Genomic DNA, 23,684 nt, shown 5'->3' with positions numbered 1-23,684 from the left:
TCTCTCTCTCTCTCTCTCTCTCATAAAAAAAAAATGAATAAATAAAATAAAAAATAAAAATCATAACTCAAAAAAGTAACATAAAAATGTTTTTAATGTCAGAATAAATTTAATTTTTGTATTTTATTTTGTTTAATTACCATAAAAGTATGCTTGGACTTTATTTTTTTTTAATATTTGACTTAATTATTATAACATATTTCTCAATTATTTGTAGAATTTTAAATGTGCCCTGACTTCAAAAAGTTTGAGTGCTCGCTTCAGCAGCACATATACTAAAATTGGAACTATTCAGAGAAGATTAGCATGGCCCTTGCGCAAGGATAACACGCAAATTCGTGAAGCATTCCATATTTAAAAAAAAAAAAAGTTTGAGAACCATTGTTCTAAAGTGTGTATGGATAAGTAGAGTCACTAGAGCTAATTCAATTTTGAAAAGAAGAGCAAAGCAGGAGGACTTAATTATCCAGTTTTACAACTTACTATCATGTTATGGTAATCAAGAGAGTGTGGTGTTAGTGCAATAACAGACATATCGATCAATTAACAGAATAGAAAATCCAGAAATAAATTTTTATAGTGTGGCTGTTAGTCAAATAAGTTTGTAAATATGATTATATGTTTGCTTGCTTGTAGTTTGCATTGGGTGTGAGAGACAGGCTGTAAGCTGGCAAGGTCCTTATAGCCTGCGGCTTAGTTTATACTAAACCTTTCCTACCCTTTTAATACTGAGATCTTTTCAACATCCTTCTAATTCTAAGATCTTCTCAAAACTAAGCGTTTCCCCACACCCTTGACTGTTGCATGATAGGGGGTGGTGCACTCTCATTGAGGAATCCCATTTATGCCTCTGATAAGTGGCTTTGTATCAGAGACTTCCTTATTTCTATATTGGCTTAATTTTCTACACTATTGTTGGGCAGATAAAATATATTATACTCACTTTGTTAAAGATGGCACTGCCCACATGGAAGCCCCTCACCCAGGTGATTGCTTGGGCTGGGCGTGATTATATTAATGTGTGTTGGGGCGGGCTGTGGGCAGGCAGGATCCTTGTAGCCTGGCGCTTGGTTTTAGGACTAAGCCTTTCCCACATTTTTTGATGTGGGGTGGTGCACTCTCATGAGGAATCCCATTATGCCTCAGATAAGTGACTTTGTATCAGAGACTTCCTTGTTTGTACATTGGATTAAAGGTTTGGATTTCTACACTATAAAGTGGGGCAGACCGGGAGCTTGCTCTCTCTCCGTCCCTGAGATTAGCATTAGAGGAGAGAGCAGAGAGGAGAGCAGAGTGAGGCTATGTGGAGGAGGCTAGGAGAAGCAGCCAAGATAGTGGAGTGCTGAGTGAGAAGCCAGCTTGTGAAGAGTTTGTGCAGGGTGAAGGAAGGAGATGGGGAACAGAGGTGAATAAGGCTGGTGAGGTAGAAACCTTTGATTCTAGGAAACTCGGATAAGTCAGTAGCTTTGTGAGCACTGAATGAGTGGGTTTTGAAGCCCAGTGTGTGTTTTTACTTGCCTGCCGGGTGCAAACTGGGATTAAAGATGATGGCCCATCAGCTTTTGGCTCCATTGTTTCATTACCATCTGTCCGAATCCAATGCGAACTTGCATGGACGGGGTGGCTGTCATGGTGGCCATGCCTACTGGCCACACAACTATAAAATAAAGCAGACTGGGGGCTCTCTCTCTCAGATCCTGTCATCAGCATTGCAGAGGAGAGATAGCCAAGATGGCAGAATGCTGAAGGAGAAGCAGTTTATGCAGAATTTGTGCAGAGAGAAGGAGATGGGGAAGAGAGGTGAATAAGGCTGGTAGAAATTTTTGATTCTAGGAAACTCACATAAGTCAGTGGCTTTGGGAGCCCCAAATGGAAAGGGAAGTGTTTTCCCACTGTATGTATTTTCTTGCCCACCGGGTGCGAGTTAGGATTAAAGGTAATGGCCCACCAGTTCTTGGCTCCATTGTTTCAGTACTATCTGTTCGAATCAAATGCAAACCTGCATGGGCCAGGCGTCTGTGATGGTGGCCTTTGCTACTGGCATTACAGTGGCCATTTAATCTTTATACAAAATATCAAGGCAATTCAAGGAGGAAGAATAGTTTGTTCAACAAATGGTGCTTGGATAATAAAATATCCATATGCAAAGAACTCAAATCGTTACTTTGTACTACATACAAAAAAAAAAAGGCCAAATGGATCATAAATCTAAATATAAGAATTATCAATGTAAAACAATTTCCAAACCTGTAAGAATTTTTTATGAGTTCATTTGAGCCAAACTGTTGACAATTGCCAGGAAGCAAAGTCTCTAGGAATTGATAAAGTGTTCCAGAAAATGGCAGTTTCACCACCTATTTTATACATAAGAATAAAAGAGGAAGATATAAGGGAGTTACATGGAATTGATTGGTGATATAATCTATTAGGGATGTGGGAGAAGGGAAAGCAGAGAAATCTCTGGGATTGAATAAAATCGAAAACATGTATGTTGTTGAACCATTTACATAGGCAGAGACAATACAGTTAACAGTTAATGGTTCACATAACAATAACAGTGAGGGGTCTGTTGGCTTCTGCTCTGGTGGGATGTCTGGCCTGATGGAGAAGGAAGATGATCCTTATATTCCAAAGGCATGTTATCAGGTGCATTATCATAAATGCAAAAAACAGCAGATAAGCTTGAGTAAAAGCAAGCATTGACCTTTGTGTCAAAAAAGTTCTTCCCTAGGACATAACTACTCACCATAAACTGCTTTTAGTTAGAAAGGCTTGATTTAGACCATCCTGTATTTATCTTAGTTCCCTGAGTTCTCAAGGCCATTGTGTAGGCTTTTCCTGAGCTTGTCAGATTCAGTTCATGGCCACATCCTGATTTATTAAAAAAATTTCTTTTTCATCCACAGAGCTAAAAGTATCAAACTTCTATAAAGTATAGAAGAAAATATTTGGTACCTTGGCCTAGGCAAAATACATAAATGGCTAAAATATTAGAGAGAGTTATTGCAGGCAACGAAAGGGTGCCAAGAACTAGGGAATCTGATTATGTCAACTTTGTTCTCCACAATCTGAAACAGAAAACAAACTATTACCAGCAGGATTTTCAAAATTACTGGTAGAATGAGGAAAATAATACAGTTGTAGAATCCTATTTACAAAGCTCTTTCACATATATTTTCTCACTTAATTCTCAAAATAGCCTTGTGAAATAGATATAACTACCTCTATTTTACAGGTAGAAGAAATTAACTGAGACTCACTGTATTTACATCGCTAGTGGCAAAGGAGATTGTAACTCAGTGTTTTTCCTGTATAAGAAAACAATGCCCAGCTCAAACTGCTCTTCGCAAACAACTCTACAACCATGTTTATACTAAGTGATCCTACCTCCCTTACTTTACTGAAGCAATCAGATTCTTTTTGGAATCAGACTATAGTGCGTCTCTATGATAGTATGCGTTCAAGATATATACACCTGGAATAGTGAAGTGGCTATATTTTTTAACAAGGTAATGGAGAAGAGACACAATTGGCCTTAAAGAAAGAAGAATGAAGCCGATTTAGTGAGAAGAGGCCACGTGGCCAGATGCAAACACATATTCACACTGTGGTAGCCATGATGATGTGCCGCCCAAATTCCCCTTCAAAGAAGAATTTGCTACCCAGTCACATAGACTGCAGCCAGCAGCCTCCAGCCTCCAGCCTCCAGCTGTCAGCTCTGCCTGCAGCAAGGCTTCTTTCCCAAGATCATGCCCTCTCTGGAGCAGCCTGTATCAGGTGGTTGAGGCCAGACATAAATAAGAGGTAGTTCTGCCTGGTATGGGACAATCTGAAGTAAAATGCTTTCTCCAAAACTAACTATCAAGTAGGCTAAGGCTTTGCAAGACCTGCATTGCAACTTAAATTCACTCTCTGACCAATCCTGCTTTCCTTTCCTTCTTCTCACAGGTATTGATCCCTAGTAACTCCTGTCAGCACCTGTTTCTGAATAACCCAATGTGAACACATCACTGCTGTATGGCCAGGAGCTGCCACTGTCGTGACTATGCACATGCGCGTTCTCATTGGATTCGGGCAGATGATAAAGAAACAGTGGAGCCAAAAAATGGTGGGCCATTCCTTTATTAAAGTCTCACACCAGCCAAATGAGTAAACACACAGGGTTCCCAAAGCCACTGACACATTCTCCGGTTCCACAACCAGGAAAATCTCTGGTTTCTCCTAGAATCAAAGGCCCCACCAGTCTTAGCAGAGCTTGCAGAGCCCCTCGCCTCTGGTTCCCCGTCTACACACCTTCTCCTGTCTGCACAAACTGGCTTCTTCTTCAGCACTCTGCATTCTTTCTGCTCTCACTCTGCAAACATGGCTTCTTTCTGCTTCTCCTTCTCTTTCTCTTCTCTCTTTTCAAAACTTTCTGGTGTGAAAACTTCTCCTCTAGCAAACATTAGCAAAACAATGGCCCTTCCCAAACAGGAAGGTAATTTGCAATTTCACAGACTCACAAATACCTGGCACTGCCCTGCGCCATTTTGTAACAATAAAAGTGTGCAAACTCAAAAAATACAAATTTTACAAACTCATTTGCTCAACAACTGCACATACCCATACAAAATAAAATTCAGATTTCCATGCTTTCTGGTTCCTGGTTCCTGTCTCTTGTGGGGACATAGCTGCCTTTCACTTGCTGGCCTTTATCTTAAGCTGTCTCAAGTGCAAACACAGGGCTTTCACCAGGACATTAATTTTTTTGTTTCAGTACTGCCACTCATTGTTGTGGACTGTAAATGGCAAAAAGCCACTGTAGATTCGAGGCTTAGCAAAAGGCTAAGTTCTCCCCCCCTTCACCTCCATATTGGCTATGATGCTGAGTATTTGCACCCACTTCATTTGCTTCCTTAACTTGCTGGAAGCAATTTACATGCCCTTCCTCTCTCTCTTTGTTTGTTCAGATGTTGGTTGATTTCACTTATGCATGGTGGGGGGATTCCTGTTTACACCTTGGGAGAGTTCCTGTTTTAGCCTCCGATGTGTAACTTTGTATCAAGGACTTTCTTGATTTGCATATGGCTATATAATAAAGCAAACTGGGGCTATGGGGCACTCGGATATTGCCATCAGCATTTGAAGAGTCCTCCAGGTCCCTTTTTTTTTCTTATATTTATTTATTTATTTTTTCTGAAGCTGGAAACGGGGAGGCAGTCAGACAGACTCCCACATGTGCCCAACCGGGATCCACCCGGCATGCCCACCAGGGGGCGATGCTCTGCCCATCCGGGGCGTCACTCCGTAGCGACCAGAGCCACTCCAGTGCCTGGGCAGAGGCCAAGGAGCCATCCCCAGTGCCCGGGCCATCTTTTGCTCCAATGGAACCTCGGCTGCAGGAGGGGAAGAGAGAGACAGAGAGGAAGGAGAGGGGGAGGGGTGGAGAAGCAGATGGGCGCCTCTCCTGTGTGCCCTGGCCGGGAATCGAACCCGGGACTTCTGCACGCCAGGCTGACGCTCTACCACTGAGCCAACCGGCCAGGGCCAGGTCCCATTTTTTCTTGATGAGTACGTTTCATTAATTCCACACCGTTATTAGGAGCTGCGCTGGTCTGTGACAACTCATAGTCATGTAATATTGAGAAAATAAATTTTTTTCTCTGGGTCTTTGTTTTTTTACCTGTCCGTGAAGGGGTCAGGAAATGCCCTTCTAATCTTCACTCTGTAGTCAACCAAACAGTTGACTACACACAGTGCCGACTAAGCCACCAAAGTGATTTCAAACATCGCTAATACACATTTTATCATGGTTTTTCGGCCTCAGCCAAGACACCTTCTTAGAAACCAAACTCAGGTTTCTAGCTATTAAACTACACTCTTTTATTTTGGCAAAGGACCAGCTCCCAAAGTGGTTAGAATTGCATCATGATACATAGTGCAGGAACGAGAGACAGAGATGATAGGGTATAGCAAGAAGGTTCAAACTTATACTGAAGAAGCTGGGCTTGAACCTCTACTCCATTGAGGTAGAAAGGGAAGGAAAACAGATTTGAGGAACTGGATAGCATCTTAGTGACAACCCCATGTAACTTGTGTCTCCCTTTCTCTGTTCCTGCCCTGATTCTGTTCTTGCAGGCATACCCTGGCTCTAAACTCCAACAACTCAAAGTTCCCTTCTTCGGGACCACCCACGCCTCACTTTTCCTTCCAAACTGCCATTTAACAATACCACCAGAAACTCCAACATTTCCGGTTGGCTCAGTGGTAGAGCATTGGCCCAGTATGTAGAGGTCTCAGATTCAATTCCTGGGCAGGGCACACAGAAGAAATCCCCATCTGCTTCTACACCCCTCCCCCTCTCTCTGTTTTCTCTCTCTCTCTCTCTCTCTCTCTCTCTCTCTCTCTCTTTCCCTCCTGCAGCCATGGCTCAATTGGAGTGAGTTGGCTCCTGGTGCTGAGGATAGCTCCATGGGCTTGCCTCAGCTGCTAAGAGCTTGGTTGCTGAGCAACAGAGCAACACTACAGATGAGCAGAGCATTGCTCCCTAGTGGGTTTGCAGGGTGGATCTCAATGAGGTTGTATGTGGGAGTCTGTCTCTCTGCCTCCCTTCCTCTCACTGAATAAAAAAACTACCATCCTACAGTGTTGATTGTTTAGCTTATGTAAGTGATTAGCTGTGATGCTATGAAGCATCCTTATTGGTTTGACAATTTTCTCTTCAGTGACTAAAATACTTTCAGTGAAAAAAATACACAGATCACAAGAAAAACAAATGTGTAGAAATGACAAAAGTTCCAAAATCTTCCAAAGGCTTTATGCTTCTGGTGTCTGATCTGTAGTTCCAGAACTTTCTCTGCGATCTTAAATGGAAATCCAGATGAATTTATTCTTGTGAGGGTCAAGACTCCCTCTCAGTGCTCCCCTCTCCAAATCTTGTCTATCCAGCCCACATGGATTCTTTCTGTCAGCTAGCCTTCTTAGTATAAATAAATGTGTAATCTAGTCTGAAAATTCAGTTAGGTGTTTTTTGACTTCATGAGCAGCCAGCACCTCTAAGTATTTCCAAAAAAAAAAAAGGCTGTCTATATTGTTCCTCTGGAAGCTTCTTCCTCACAACCCAGCTACTTCAATGTTCTTTCCAGCACTACGTAATTGGTGGTGCCCCAACTAAGGTTTTAAAGTTACCCCTCTTCTTAACTCTGCTCACCCTCCCAAAATTCCCATTCCCTGAGCAATGGGTGAATGAATGACAATAGCTAAATACCCTGCAAACTACAACAGAATTTGAAGGGTTAGCACAAAACAGCCTACTGCTAAGAAGCCATTTCTTTGGGGTCTCCTTATACAGCAATAATCATCATCATCATCATCATCATCATCTCAGACATGATGTAAAGATTAGGTGAAAGTGCCTAATGCCCCGTATGTTTTTTAGATTTTCTAATCTTGGTAGTTTGAACTTTAAGCCAGTCTCAAGTTCAATGCCCAGATGCTGGTTGATACGGAGGGGATGTTACTGACAGAGAATTGAAATAATAAAAGTTAACACCTTCTGTTCTACCTGAAACCTATTAGGAGTCCCAATATATAGCCAGCATATATTGAGTTTGCTTCAGCCACTGCTAGCTTCTTTCCATGCACGAGTGCATTTGATCTTCACAGTAACGCTAAGAGATTTGTAATACCATCATCTCTAGTGCATAGGTGAAGAAACTAAAGCTTGTAGAAGTGTAGCATAAGGCATTTCTTCCATTTTCATACATGATCAGATTTACTTTTCAACGCAGATCAGAGTGGGTCTTCCCATTCCAAGCCTATGGTTTAGCTTCTGTCCTAGTACGTCCTCCAGTCTCTTCAGAGTCAAGAATTGTGGTCATGCGCGCCGAGCTGGAAAGGAGAATGCCTCGCCGGAGGCAGGGTTTGGCATAGCCCGCCCCGAATGCGGGATCACGGAGGGCGTGGCCTCAGCCCTAGTCGCTGACTGACGATCTGGGCGGACCGCCGTAGAGCCGTAAAGAGCTCTGGTGAGTCGTGAAGTAGCGAGACGCGAAAGCGTTGCTTTACGACGATTTGGAGCAACACACCAGGTCGGCGTTCACGGCTGATGGCTTCTCTGTGTCAGTCTTCCGCCGGTAATTCATACCTGTGAGCGTGGACGGGCCACGTTGAAAATTAGAGTGGCAGCGGAAGGCAAGATGGATTTTGCTGCTGAAAATGAAGCGACGTCCGTGGGCCGTGTCCAGCGTGGAGCTGAAGGGGTGCGGCTGAGGCACGAGTCCGGTAGCGAGGGAGTCGGGGGCAAAGCCGAGACGGAGGGGGCCGGCGGTGGAGAGGCGGGGAATGGACTGACGGGAATGGAGAAGATAGGGGATAGAGAAGAGGGAAGTGGGCAAAGGGCAGAAGAAATGCGAGTGAATCCAGCGATTGTGAAACAAGAGGTTATGGACTGGTCGGAAATGGAAGAAAGCATGCTAGATGGCCAGCAGATAAAGCAGGAGGTGGAGGATGGGCCTGCGGTGAAGGAGGAGAAACCAGACATGTTGGAGGTGAAGCAGGAGGTGGATAATGGTTTGATGGTAAAAGAGGAGAAGCCAGAGATAAAGGAAGAGAAAGTGAAGGTGAAGGAAGAGGTGATGGACTGGCCAGAAGTGAAGGAAGAGAGGAAAGATAACTTAGAGTTAAAACAGGAGGAGATGCTTTTTGGCCAGAACGTAAAAGAGGAAGTGATGGATGAAGTGTGGGTGAAGGAAGAGAAGTATTTCCTGAAGGAAGAAATGTTGGATGATACAAAGGTGAAGGAAGAACCTCAGATAAATCCTCCCGTGGGCTCAAAGCGGAAACTGGCTATGTCAAGGTAAGGCAGGGAGAAGTCCACTGGGGGAATAAAGCTGTGGAGTCCTCAGTTGTCTAGTTTAAAGGAAACCACTCTTCCAGCAGGTGTAGAAAACTAAGCACAAGTTTGGGGTCCCTGGAGCCTGAGCGGTGGGAATGGGGGAGTGGGTAATTGGGAATGGAGAGTTTTGTCAAGGTAACAACAAATTCAGTGAACATATGTGAAGTTGGTAGTACCCAGTGGACAAGTCAGGAGATAAAAATTCTGGGGACCAGCAAAACCCTTACACCGGATTCTGGCTTGGCTTAATATGCTCTTGACTCAGTATTTCAGAGAGGATAGAGATGAGGAAAAGTCTAGCAAAACCAACAATGACAAAACAGATTAACTTGAAATTAGAGAAAAATGCACTCGAACTCATCTGATTGTTTAATTTTCTATGGGTGCTTGAATATTCATTATTTCTATTTAATTTTTCAGTAGTGTGTGATCATGTAACAGCATAGAAAATAAAAGTGTTCCAATTCTTGGAACTTGATTCTAAATCAATAAGCAAAATAGAAGTTGTTACTATCCCAAGATCCTAGAAGAGTAGTTGAAGACAGTGGGTAATAATAGCATTCCTAGATTATTCTGATATAGTTGATGCAACTGCTACTCCCTAAATTTGACTGGGTCATATATTATCTTACTGGTGTGTGTGTCTGTAGGAGGTCTAAACATAGCTCATTTGTTGAACTTCTGGGTATATGCATGCACTCACACAGTCATTAAGAGATTGCCAGGAATTACAAGTTAAAATGTTACTGAGTAATCTCATTCTTTGATTATAGTAGAAAAAGAAATCAAAGTCATCAAAGTGAGATGACTTTTAAAAAATCTAATACTTGTTCTTTTGAATTACCTATCATGAACAACATTATAAATGTAGTTGTCATTTGGAGGCACTTTTTTACAGGAGAATTTATTAATGATGTTTGACAGCTATCATGTATTTTATCAAAATTACTTGTATATGCTTTATTCACTGTGATTATGTCTGTAAGTTGATTATGATGAATAATTGACTCAGATTAAAACTTTATAAGCAAATAAGTAGAATTAATAATTGATTAAGTTTCATGTCGGCTTTTGTAGGTGTGAAACTTGTGGTACAGGAGAAGCCAAGTACAGATGTCCTCGTTGTATGCGGTATTCCTGCAGGTATATATTTAATTTCCTACCTTATTACCACTATCTGTGCCGTTTTTACCTCAGAGTGTCAAAGTACTTTCTCTTTGTCTCTTCAGTTTGTCCTGTGTAAAGAAACACAAAGCAGAACTGAAATGTAATGGAGTTCGAGATAAAACTGCATATATTTCATTACAACAGTTTACTGAAATGGATCTCCTAAGTGGTAAGCTATCTAATGCATAGCGGATTGATGCTTCCTGGCTATTGGCATATGTCGTTTGTTTATTTTTCTATTTTGAAATTTTTAGATTATCGATTTTTGGAAGATGTGGCAAGAACAGCAGACCATATTTCCAGAGATGCTTTATTGAAAAAACCATTAAGCAATAAACACGTAAGTATTTCTTCTCATCCTTTCCATTTACATTTTCTTTTAATTAATTAGATTGATTTTTTCACTCAAATGTATTAAGTGGCTACCATGGTCCGTGTCTATTCCAGTTTCTAGGGAGACAAGCACTGACCAAAACAAAGTCCTTCCCCTCATGGAGCTTGTATTATACGGGGAGAGACAGGAGTTGAGTAGAAAAACAAATATAATTTCAGATAGAATTAAATGCATGTGGAAAATAAAGAAGGTACCAGAGATTAAATAAAATGAGAATGCTGTTTGTTGGGAGGAGGTTGTAAGGATACTACTTTCGATAGAGTGGTCGGAGAGGCTTTGCGAGATGAATATGAATGATGAGAAAGATGCAGTCATGAACATTTGCACGAAGACTGTACTAGGTAGAGACAAAAGCAAAAGTAAAGACAGTCAGGAACAAGATTGGTGTGTTTGAAGAATTAAAACGGGTAAGGTGACTGAAGTGTAGTTGAGCAGAATGTTGAACCTTATTTCTAAATTCTAAGTGAAACTGGAAGCCACGAGAGGGTTCCGAGAGTGTGCTTTCTGAAAGATCACTCTTGCTGCTGTCTGGAAAGTGAGCTTTAGCAAGAGTGGAAGATTGGAAGCAGGGAGACGAGTTAAAAGGCAGTTGCTGTGGTTCAGGTGACAGATGATACTATTAGACTTATTAGGAAGTAATTAGATTCTGGGCTTAAAGAAAGAGTTAACAGGACTTGCTGTTTCAATGCACTTACTTTATTTTCACACTTTCTCATCCCTTTTTCATTCATGAGCACTATTCAAAATTAAAACTTACATATTTGAAATTTTTGTAACTTCTATAGTTCCAGAAATTTTTTAATATTGTTATTAAAGCATGTCATGTTTCAGAGACTATTTTAATATTGAGGTTGCAGAATTTTAATACCTTTTAAACACCTCCTTTTATTGGTGTTACTGGTATAGACGTGACATCACACATATCTGAAAGAAAAATTATCATGCATCAGTTTTTTTCCTCAAGCTTAATCAGGCGTATTAAAATTCTACTTAAAAGATAATTTTTTTTTTTTTTTTTTTTTTTACAGAGAGAGTCAGAGAGAGATAGATAGGGACAGACAGACAGGAATGGAGAGAGATGAGAAGCATCAATCATTAGTTTTTCGTTTTTAACACTTTAGTTCATTGATTGCTTTCTCATATGTGCCTTGACTGCGGGCCTTCAGCAGACTGAGTAACCCCTTGCTCGAGCCAGTGACCCTGGGTCCAAGCTGGTGAGCTTTGCTCAAACCAGATGAGCCCACACTCAAGCTGGCAACCTTGGGGTCTCGAACCTGAGTCCTCTGCATCCCAGTCCGACGCTCTATCCACTGTGCCACCGCCTGGTCAAGCTCTACTTAAAAGATAAATTACTTTAATTTCTTTTTCTTGTCAAGTATGACATGCACACTAGAAAAGCATAATAGAAATTCACTCTTTAATGAATAATTATAAAGTTATCCATGTAACTCTAACTTGGTTCTAAAATTAGAACATTCACCAGCTTCTCAAAAGTTCCCTGCTACCCCTTTGTTCCCTTCTTATTTCTTTTTCTTTTTTTTAAATTTTTTCCAAAGTTAGAAGTGGGGAGGCAGACAGACTCCTGCATACACCTGACCAGGATCCACCCGGCATGCCCACCAGGGGACAATTCTCTGTCCACCTGGGGCGTTGCTCCATTGCAGCCAGAGCCATTGTAGCACCTGAGGCGGAGGCCATGGAGCCATCCTCAGCGCCCTGGCCAACTTTGCTCCAATGGAACCTTGGCTGCAGGAGGGGAAGAGAGAGATAGAGAGGAAGGAGAGGGGGAAGGATGGAGAAGCAGATAGGTGCTTCTCCTGTGTGCCCTGGCTGGGAATCGAACCCGGGACTTCCAATCACCAAGCTGACACTCTATCACTGAGCCAACCAGCCAGGGCATTTTTTTTACTTTTTAATTTTTATTAATTTAAATTTTGTTCCCTTCTCATTTCTGAATAGTTTTTTTGTTTAGGATTTAATACCACAATTTATCCATTTTTCTCTTGGTGGGCTTTGGGTCTTCTGTAATCACATACATACAAATAGAAACAATGCTACTGTGAACAATTTGTTTATGAATTGTGGTTTGCATTTGCACATTTTTCTGAGGTTTATCTTCTGGGAGTGGAATTACTTTGTTGTGGGGTGTACATATCTTCAGTTTGACTAAATGTTACCAAAACATTTTTCGAAGTGCTTATACCAGCTCCCAATAGTATTTAAATGTACCTATTGTCTCCCACACTCAAAGTGAGCAAACTGTGTTTTTGTACATCAAGCATCCACATATGCTTGGGTCAATTTCTGGCCTGTCTGTTCCACTTGTTTATCCACACCAATACCACACTGTAAAGCCAATAGCCATGGCCACCATCACCGCTGCCTGGCCCGTGCAGGTTCGCATTTGATTCGGACAGAGGGTAATGAAACAATCTCAGAGCCAAGAACTGGTGGGCCATTAGCTTTCATCCTAGCTTGCACCTGGTGGGCAAGAAATGCACACAGTAGGAAAACACTTCCCTTTCCATTTAGGACTCCCCAAACCACTGACTTATTTGAGTTTCCTAGAATCAAAGGTTTCTACCTCACCAGCCTTATTCACCTCTGTTCCCCATCTCCTTCTCTCTGTACAAACTATGCACAAACTGGCTTCTCCTTCAGCACTCCACCATCTTGGCTGCTTCTCCTCTCCTCCATGTGGCCTTTCTCTGCTCTCCTCTTGCATGGGCTCCTCTGCCCCATTTTATAGTGTAGAAATCAAAACCTTTAATCCAATATACAAACAAGGAAGTCTCTGATACAAAGTCACTTATCTGAGGCATAATGGGATTCCTCATGAGATTGCACCACCCCACATCATGCAACAGTCAAGGGTGTGGGGAAAAGCTTAGTTTTGAGAAGACCTTAGTATCAGAAGGAAGGGAAAGATTTAGTCTTAAAACTAAGCCTTAGGCTATAATTACTTTGCCAGCTTACAGACCGTCTCCCACACTCAAAGTGAGCAAACATATCATATTTACAAACTTATTTGACCAACCCACAGTCTTTCAATTATTGTAGTTTTGTTGTTTTTTAACTGAAACTTGCTATCTGATAGACTAAGTCCTCCCACTTTTTTATTTTCTAGAGTATGGCTATACTCTTTGTAATTCTATACAAATAGGAAGAATCAGCCTGTTGATTCTACAGTCCTCTTTCCCCCCACCTGGGAAGTATGATTGGGGTAGCATTTATTTTAAAGAATAACTTGGGTGATTCTTAGACTTCTTTATAGCATTGAATCTTTATTCCTTGACTGTGTCTCTGCATTTATTTGTATCTTCTTTAATATTTCTGTAATTTTCTCAGCGAAGGTCTTGCACATTTTTTGTTAGATTTATTCCTGGGGGCACTACTTTTTGAGGCTATTTAGATAGCATTAAAAAAAAGTTATCTTTTTCTGGTATTTAAGAATTAAGTATTTTTGTTGTTTACTTTATAATGAGCAGCCATATTAAAATCTGTCCTAGTACCTTATCTTTATACAGTGGTGCCTTGAGATACGAGCAGACCAACATACAATTTTTTTTTTTTAAGATACGAGCTGCATCTCGGTTCATACTTTTGTTCGAGATCTGAGTGAAATTCCGAGATACAGGCTATGATTTGGGAAGCTGCCGTTAGTTGGCATGTTGGCACATGGGTCCAGTATCAGCAGCACAACACCAGCATCTCGTTCTTTCTTGTGTTACCCACAGAATCAAGTCGAATCTCATGCACTGTACTCATTCTTGCATCATTTTTGCATTTTTTACTACCTTTTTTGTGTGCTGTCATGGGGCCGAAGAAAGTGAGTGTAAAGGACAGTGGTGAGGAGAAGAAGAAGAGAATGATGTCGATAGAAGTAAAGCAAGAAATAGTAGAAAAACATGAGCATGGTGTACGAGTGATTTAACTGGCAACACTGTATGACTGCAATACATCTACAATTTGTACCATCCTAAACAAAAGGATGCCATCAAAAATGCAAATCCAGGCCCTGGCCGGTTGGCTCAGTGGTAGAGCGTCGGCCTGGCCTGTGGAAGTCCTGGGTTCGATTCCCGGCCAGGGCACACAGGAAAAGCGCCCATCTGCTTCTCCACCCCTCCTCCTCTCCTTCCTCTCTGTCTCTTTCTTCCCCTCCCGCAGCCGAGGCTCCATTGGAGCAAAAGATGGCCCGGGCGCTGGGGATGGCTCCTTGGCCTCTGCCCCAGGCGCTAGAGTGGCTCTGGTCGTGACAGAGCGACGCCCCAGATGGGCAGAGCATCGCCCCCTGGTGGCCGTGCCGGGTGGATCCCGTTCGGGCGCATGCGGGAGTCTGTCTGACTGCCTCCCCGTTTCCAGCTTCAGAAAAATACAAAAAAAAAAAGTGCAAATCCAGTGAAAGGAACTACAATTCTGTCCCAATTAAGGACAAATATCCATGAAGAAATGGAGAAACTTCTGCTGGTGTGGGTGAAAGAGAAAGAGCTGGCAGGAGATACAGTGATGGAGACTGTAATATTCGAAAAGGCACATATTATTTACGGCGACTTGAAGAAGAAAGAACCATCAACCTCAAAAGAGGCAGCAGAAGATATGTTTAAGGCAAGTCACAGCTGGTTTGAAAATTTAAGAAATCTGGCATCCTCTCGGTGGTGAGGCATGGTGAAGCTGCGAGTGCTGACGTTAAGGCAGCTGAGGAGTACATGGCACGTTTTGCTGTGCTTATCGCAAAGGAAGGCTACATCCCCCAACAAGTGTTCAACTGTGATGAAACAGGATTGTTTTGTTGGAAAAAAATGCCCCGGAGGACTTTCATCACCCAGAAGAGAAGAAACTGCCAGGCCATAAACCCATGAAGGACGGTCTGACCCTTGCATTGTGTGCAAATGCTAGCGGTAACTCTAAAGTAAAGCCATTGCTAGTGTATCATTCTGAAAATCCTTGAGTCTTTAAGATTCACAAGATTCTTAAAGAAAAACTGCAGGTTATGTGGCGCGCCAGTGCTAGGGCATAGGTTACACGGCAGTTTTTTATTGAATGGGTAAATCTCTTCTTTGGTCCTACAGTGAAGAAATATCTTCAAGAAAATAAACTCCTGATGAAAGCATTACTCATCTTTGAAAATGCTCCAGCCCACCCACCTGGTCTTGAAGATGACATTCTCAATGAGTTCAAATTCGTCAAGTCCTCTACCTCCCACCCAACATGACTTCAATCTTGCAAGCTATGGATCAGCAGGTCATTTCCAACTTTAAAAAGCTTTACACAAAGCACTTGTTCCACCTTGCTTTCAGGTGACTAAGAATACAGAGCTAACCCTTCCAAGAGTTTTGGAAAGATCACTACAACGTTGTGATATGTTTATACATTATTGACTTGGCATGGCAAGAGTTTACAAGAACTCAGCATGGAAAAAGTTATGGCCTGATGTTGTTGCAGACAGGGACTTCGAAGGATTCGAATCAGAGACCGAGACCGAAGTAGAAGCATTGGAGGAGATTTTGTCGCTCGGAAAGTCGATGGGCCTGGAGGTAGATGAGGGTGACATAAATGAGCTCATCGAGGAACATGAGGAGGAACTCTCAACTGAGGAGTTGAAGGAGCTACAGATGATGCAACATACCAAGCTTTTGCAAGAGATTAGTAGTGAGAAGGAGATAGAGTCAGAGGAAGTGATTTCTACAAGTGAAATTAAAGACATGCTGGCAATGTGGGAGAAGCTTTCAAGTTTCATTGAAAAGAAACACCCAGAAAAAGTTTCAACTGGTTGAGCTTCAGCACTTTTTAATGACACCTTTTTAATGACACTTTTTAATGTGTTGTCACATTTCCATGACATTTTAAAAGGCAGGCAAAAGCAAACCTCTTTGGAGAGATTTTTATTCAAAAGTCCTGCAAGTGAAAGTGCCGAAAGTGCAGCCAAAAAGGCAAAAGCAGGTGGTGATTAAATGAAAAAATACATAATGTTAAGCTTAGATTAAGTTTAAAGTTAAGAAAGTGCATTTTTTTACAGTTAAGTTTTTGTGGTTTCATTTTAAGAAAGTGTAGTTTCAGTTTTGTTTAAAGAAAATGCAGTTTTAGTTTACATTTAGTGTTAAGAAAGTGCAGTTTCAGTTTTCAGTGCCTGCATCCCTTCCTCCCTCCCTCCTCCTCTGCCATTCACCTCCATTAGCCACACTAGTCTGTCTCCAAGGTAATAATACAGTACTAAATAACACTTTTTTCTTTTACTTCATATATTTTGTTATGCATTGGTAAAGTATACATGTGTGTTTCTTAATTAAAAACGTCTTTTTTCATAATTTAGGATGATTTGGGGATGTTTCATAGGGCTGGAAAGGATTAAATCTATCTCAGTTATTTTAAATGGGAGAAATTTGATATACGAGTTGACTGACTTACGAGCTCGGTTACAGAACACATTAAACTCATATCTCAAGGTACCACTGTATTCTTAAGGTTTTCTGTATAAATAATTCGTTATGTTTCTATCCTTAATTTTTTAGTGTCTCTATCTCTTCTTTCTTATTTATTTATTTATTTATTTATTTATTTATTTATTGCCTTGTTGAAATAGCTATGACTTCCAATTCAATGTCAAATATTTATGTTGCAAGTTCCAAGTTCACCCCAGGCTTAATAGAATGATTTTGCTGGAAATACATACAGTTGTACTCATGGATATAATTTATGGATATAATTTATTATAGTGAAAGGATACAGAGAAAAAATAGCCAAATGAAAAAGCATTTGGGGTAAAGTCTAGAAGAATTCAGCCACAAGCTTCCAAAAGTCCTCTGCTGTTGGAGTGACATAGTATACAGTTAATTCTTTGGCACTGGGTTGTTTTAATATGTGTGAAGTATTATCTACCAGGAAGGCCCATTAGCAACTCACTGCTCAAGGGTTTTATTGGGGGCTGGTTGCTGAAGTACCCTCTGGTCAGCATGTGCCAAATCCCAGACTCCCAGAAGGAAAGCAAATAAAACCACATTGTTTATACAAACAATTTAGGCACAATGACCCACTTTCATCATTTGGAAAAGTTTTATGTCAGTGTAGGGAACCATTTACCAGTTAGTCAAATTTCCAAACACCATCCAAGGGTCAACTTTGTAAGCAGAACCTTTTAAGGATAACAGTCTCAGGCCCCCTGTGTTAACTCTTCTGTACATCTTTGTTTTGTAAATCCTGATTATAGAGGGAAAACTTTCAAGATTCACCATGATGTTTGCTTTTAATTTTTTTGTAGATACAATTTGCTATTTGGATTAAGGACGTTCTATTTCTGCTTTGCTAACAGATTTTATCATGAGTTACTATATTTTATCAAAATTCTTTTTCTGTATTTGATTATTTTATTTTTGTTTTTTAATTTGTACTATGCTGATAATAATATGAATAATAATCCTAATTTATTTCCTATTTTAAGCTAAACTTACATGGTGTTATTATGATCTTAACAAAGCATGCTTTTTATACCTTGTGGAATTCAGTTGACTTGTATATGTGTGTAAACGTTATCCATTCACTCATTTTTTATTTCTCTTCATGAGTAAAATTGACCTTTGATTTCCCTTTTTAGTATCTCCTTAGATTTGTGTATCAGAATGATTCTAGTTTCATAAACCTCTTTAGGAATGTATTCATGTTGTTCTTTAATAAATTGGACTATTGAAATTAGTTACTGGAGTTATTTCTTTCTTGGAAATTTGGTGAAATTTATTACTGAACTAATATGGAATTTGAGTTTGAGTCAGTGAGGTATAATAATGTTGCAGTTATATAAGATTAAAGTAATTAAATACATATATATAGATAGAAAAACATGGAAGATATATAAAAGTAATTAGGATATATTAAAAGCAATTAAGGAAATTAAAGTTATGCCGCCTGGATAGGAATTAATATAGTGTGTACAGATATGATATACAGACTCTGCCTTTCGCGCAGGGCTCAGTTAGTGTGTGTGTGAAGTTACATATAGATAAGTGGTTTGATGTCATAATTCTGTAGGTTAACATAAACAAGAAGCTTTCCTAGGAACACCTTAAAAGTGACTTCATGTAACATTTTAGTAGATTAACATAAAAAGGGCTCCCTGCCAGGAACTCCCAAAAAGGTGATTTCAGTTGATAATCTTATAGATTGACACCTGTTAGAAGGCAATGGCCAAGAAAGGTACTCAAGCTAAGGGCCCCCCCTGCTGTGGTAGTCCTGAAGACTCCAAAGTGAACTTGGACTGTCTCCACACAGCTCTGACCAAAGACAGCTGAGAGGTGCTCGACGATGGGGCCCCCTTAAGCTGTACCCAGGCATGCAAAAGGGATTTGTGAGTAATAAACTACCTGTGTGATTCTTGCAACTAACTTGTGTGTGGGTCATGTCTTTCCTCTGGTGGCAGTTGGTGTCAGCATGGATAAGTAGAATCCTTATAGCTGTCTCAAGAGTAGTCTTGAAGAGGCTGCCAGCCCTCCTGATAAGCAGGAGTGTCCCACTGCATGGGGAATTCAATTAGGGATGCCTGATTGATGCAGAGCAGTGGTAGGCAACCTGGTCCCTACCGCCCACTATTGGGCGTTCCAGCTTTCATGGTGGGCGGTAGCAGAGCAACCAAAGTATAAATAAAAAGATAGATTTAACTATAGTAAGTTGTTTTATAAAGATTTATTCTGCCAAACTTAGCGAAAATCCAACATAAAGTACTAGGTAAGTAATTATTATTATATGCTTTAACTTGCTGTAACTCTGCTTTCTAAACTTTATAAAGTAAAGTTTCTTGCCTGCTTTATAAATCACCATTACTATGGAACCGGTGGGTGGTTAGAAAATTTTACTACTAACAGATACAAAAGCGGGCAATAGGTATTAAAAGGTTGACTACCCCTGACCTAGAGCTTGGGCTCTACTGGGACAACCTTTATTAGTTATGGAACTGATCCATTTTCTGAGTCTTCTTGAGTCCTTTATTAATAGATTACATTTTTCTAAGAACTTGTCCATTTGACTTAAATTTTCATATTTGTTGGCATAAAGTTCTCTCTAATATTCTTTGTGTGTGTGTGTGTGTGTGTGTGTGATGAGTCATAGTAATTTCATTTGTGGTATTGGTTACTTGTCTTCTATTTTTCATAATCAGTTGCTATTATTTGTTTTTTATTTTGTTAATATGTCCTCTTGACTGTTGTTACATCTTTTGAAAATTTTTTAATTTAATTACATTGTGGTCAGAGAACATATTCTTTATTCTGAGTTCATTCCTTTAAAATACATTAAAATTTGTGTTTATAACCCAGCATTTGGCCGTATTTTATAATGTTCTGTTTGCTTGAAAAATAAAAAATATTGTGCAGTTGCTGAATATATAATAGTATTCTATATTTTCCTTTTAGGTCAGGTTTAGGTAAAATCAAAAGGATTTGTATGTTTCTCCTTATGGTTCAGTTAGTTTTGCTTTAAGTACTTTAAGGCTAAATTATTAGATGCATACCTCAGGAAGTATTTACTAGTCTTTTGCTTGGTATTTCCATAGTGTATTTTTCCCCTTTTATTATGTCTTTCTGTACCCTTATGTTCTGGTTCTGTCTTTTCTCTATACCATATAATTGAGTTCTAGTTTTTCTGAAGTCTGACATCTATTAACTTTTAACTGAATCATTAATTTCATTTACAGTTTGATAAAATTACCTATATATTTGACTTTCAAATTTTTATTTTTCAATTATAAGTGACATTCAATATTATATTTGTTTTGGGAGTATGGCTTAGTGGTTAGACATTTATATAATGTATATGTAATTTATGAAGTGATCCCCCTAATAAGTATAGTACCCCCGACACCATACATAGCTATTACAATATTTTTTACTATATTTTCTATGTTGTACTTTACCTCCCATGACTATTTTAACTGCCAATTTGTATTTCTTAATCCCTTCACCTTTTTCACCCAGTTACCTCCCAGCACCTGACAGCAATCAGTTTGTTCTCTGTGTCTGTGAGTTTGTTTCTGTTTGTTTGTTTGTTGTGTTTTTCAGATTCTACACATAAGTGAACTCATATGGTATTTGTCTTTCTCTGTCTGACTTATTTCACTTAGCGTAATACCCTCTAGGTCTATCCATGTTTCACAAATGGCAAGATTTCATTCTTTTTATGGCTGAGTAATATTTCTTTGTATATATGTACCACAACTTCTTTATCAATTGTCTATTGATGGACACTTAGGTTGCTTCCATATCTTGGCTATTGTAAATAAGACTGCAGTGAATGTAGGGATACATTTGTCTTTTCAAATTAGTTATTTGGATTTCTTTGGATAAATACCCAGAAGTGGAATTGCTGGGTCCTTCTCTGTGTCTTGTTATAGCCTTTGTTTAAAGTCTGTTTTGTCTGATATAATTATTGCTACCCCAGCTTTTTTATTGTTTCCATTTGCATGAAACATTTTTTTTCCATTTCATTACTTTCAGTCTGTGTGTGTCTTTTGATCTAAAGTGGGTCTCCTTTAGACAGCATATGTATGGGTCTTGTTTTCCTAACTGTTGAGCCACGCCATGTCTTTTGATTGGAGCATGTAACCATTTACATTTACTGTAATTGATAGGTATGTAGTTATTGATTTTATTAGTAGCATTTTTTTATCTTTATCTTAAAGAAGTCCCTTTAGCATTTGTTGCAATACTGGTTTTGTTGTGATGAATTCCTTTAGCTTTTTCTTATCTGGGACGCTTTTTATCTCTTCTTTGATTCTAAATGATTGCCTTGTTGGGTAGCTTGATATTGGTAGTAAGTCTTTGCTTTTTATCACTTTGAATATTTTGAGCTGTTTTATAATCTGTATGATTCTTTTAAGTTTCTTATTACATCTGGAACTCTCTAAGCTACCTCTTTTTATCTCTTTTGGCTCCTGCTCACTAAGCCTAGTTTTCCTACATTGTTTATGCTTGTTTATTTTTTATTGTATACTGCTCTTTTCCTTAAGATATTATTTGTGAGAATTTTTTGAAAACAGGATGAACAGGCTTTTTATTCTACCTGGTACCTGAGAACATTGCAAATCTGGGCCTATCTAAAACCAAGGTTAAGATTACCTTGACCACACAAGCAAGGCAAATTTTCATTTTAAATCTGAGCAAGGGCTAACTTGTGATTACAACTTCTTTTTTATTTATTTATTCTTATTTTTTTTAATTAATTTTACTAGGTTGACATCAATAAATCAGGGTACATATGTTCAAAGAAAACATGTCCAAGTTATCTTGTCCATCAATTATGTTGCATACCCATCACCCAAAGTCAGATTTTCCTCCATCACCTTCTATCTAGTTTTCTTTGTACACCCTCCCCCTTTTCCTCCCCCCCCCCCCAGCCACACTTTTATCAATGTCTCTTAGGCTCGTTTTTATGTCCCATCTACGTACGGAATAATACAGTTCTTGCTTTTTTCTGATTTACTTATTTCACTTCGTATAATGTTATCAAGATCCCACCATTTTGTTGTAAATGATCCGATGTCATCATTTCTTATGGCTGAGTAGTATTCCATAGTGTATATGTGCCACATCTTCTTTATCCAGTCTTCTATTGAAGGGCTTTTTGGTTGTTTCCATGTCTTGGCCACTGTGAACAATGCTGCAATGAATATGGGGCTGCATGTGTCTTTACGTATCAATATTTCTGACTTTTTGGGGTATATACCCAGTAGAGGGATTGCTGGGTCATAAGGTAGTTCTATTTTTAGTTTTTTGAGGAACCACCATACTTTCTTCCATAATGGTTGTAGTACTTTACATTCCCACCAACAGTGAATGAGGGTTCCTTTTTCTCCACAGCCTCTCCAGCATTACCTGTCTTGTTAATAATAGCTAATCTAACAGGTGTGAGGTGGTATCTCATTGCAGTTTTTTTTTTTTAATTTTTTTTAATTTATTCATTTTAAAGAGGAGAGGGAGAGACAGAGAGAGAGAAGGGGGAAGGAGCTGGAAGCATCAACTCCCATATGTGCCTTGACCAGGCAAGCCCGGGGTTTTGAACCGGCGACCTCAGCATTTCCAAGTCTATGCTTTATCCACTGCACCACCACAGGCCAGGCTCATTGCAGTTTTGATTTGCATTTCTCTATAACTAATGAAGATGAGCATCTTTTCATATATCTGTTGGCCATTTGTATTTCTTCCTGAGAGAAGTGTCTATTCATGTCCTCTTCCCAATTTTTCATTGGATTGTTTATTTGTTGTTTAGTTTTATGAGTTCTTTGTATATTTTGGATATTAGGCCCTTATCTGAGCAGTTGTTTGAAAATATCATTTCCCGTTTAGTTGGCTGTCTGTTTATTTTGTTATCAGTTTCTCTTGCTGGGCAAAAACTTCTTAGTCTGATGTAGTCCCATTCATTTATTTTTGCCTTCACTTTTCTTGCCTTTGGAGTCAAATTCATAAAATGCTTTTTAAAACGAAGGTCCATGAGTTTAGAACTTATGTCTTCTTCTATGTACTTTATTGTTTCAGGTCTTATGTTTAGGTCTTTGATCCATTTTGAGCTAATTTTAGTACAGGGGGACAAACTGTAGTCCAGTTTCATTCTTTTGCATGTTGCTTTCCAGTTTTCCCTGCACCATTTGTTGAAGAGGCTTTCTTTTCTCCATTGTGTGTTGTTGGCCCCTTTATCAAAAATTATTTGATCATATATATGTGGTTTTATTTCTGGGTTTTCTATTCTGTTCCATTGGTCTGAGAGTCTATTTTTCTGCCAATACCATGCTGTTTGATTGTTGTGGCTCTATAATATAGTTTGAAGTCAAGTATTGTAATGCCCCAAGCTTCATTCTTTTTCTTTAGGATTGCTTTGGCTATTCAGGTTTTTTTATAGTTCCATATAAATCTGATGATTTTTTGTTCCATTTCTTTAAAAAATGTCATAGGAATTTTGATGGGAATTGCATTAAATTTGTATATTGCTTTGGGTAATATGGCCATCTTGATTATATTTATTCTTCCTATCCAAGTACAAGGAATATTCTTCTATCTCATTGTATCTTTTTCGATTTCCCTTAACAATGGTTTGTAGTTTTTATTATATAAGTCCTTTACATTCTTTGTTATGTTTATTCCTAGGTATTTTTTTTTTTTTTGTTGCAATCGTGAAGGGGATTATTGTTTTTTGAGTTCGTTCTCAAATGTTTTATTGTTGGCATATAGAAAGGCTATGGACTTTTGTATGTTAATTTTGTATCCTGCGACCTTA

General features: G+C 39.4%; 1 protein-coding gene and 1 non-coding gene across 2 annotated transcripts in view; both read left to right on the top strand.

Moving 5' to 3' along the window:
• Window positions 1-251: 251 nt before the first annotated feature.
• LOC136401923 (U6 spliceosomal RNA) lies at window positions 252-358 on the top strand. Its single transcript, XR_010750846.1, has one exon. It is a non-coding gene; the product is annotated as a U6 spliceosomal RNA (small nuclear RNA).
• A 7,623-nt stretch (window positions 359-7,981) lies between these two features.
• ZNHIT6 (zinc finger HIT-type containing 6) overlaps window positions 7,982-23,684 on the top strand; it is an 89,969-nt gene continuing 74,266 nt past the window's right edge. The window contains exons 1-4 of the mRNA XM_066376698.1: window positions 7,982-8,836; window positions 9,953-10,018; window positions 10,105-10,211; window positions 10,297-10,382. Of these exons, the coding sequence (XP_066232795.1) occupies window positions 8,178-8,836; window positions 9,953-10,018; window positions 10,105-10,211; window positions 10,297-10,382 (918 nt within the window). The 5' untranslated portion in view covers window positions 7,982-8,177. The remainder of the gene's footprint in view (window positions 8,837-9,952; window positions 10,019-10,104; window positions 10,212-10,296; window positions 10,383-23,684) is intronic.

Source organism: Saccopteryx leptura, chromosome 3 (genome assembly GCF_036850995.1).
Source record: "Saccopteryx leptura isolate mSacLep1 chromosome 3, mSacLep1_pri_phased_curated, whole genome shotgun sequence".
Classification (NCBI taxonomy): domain Eukaryota; kingdom Metazoa; phylum Chordata; class Mammalia; order Chiroptera; family Emballonuridae; genus Saccopteryx; species Saccopteryx leptura.
The sequence above is the reverse complement of the archived record's forward strand: the minus strand, read 5'-3'. Positions and strand labels throughout refer to the sequence as shown.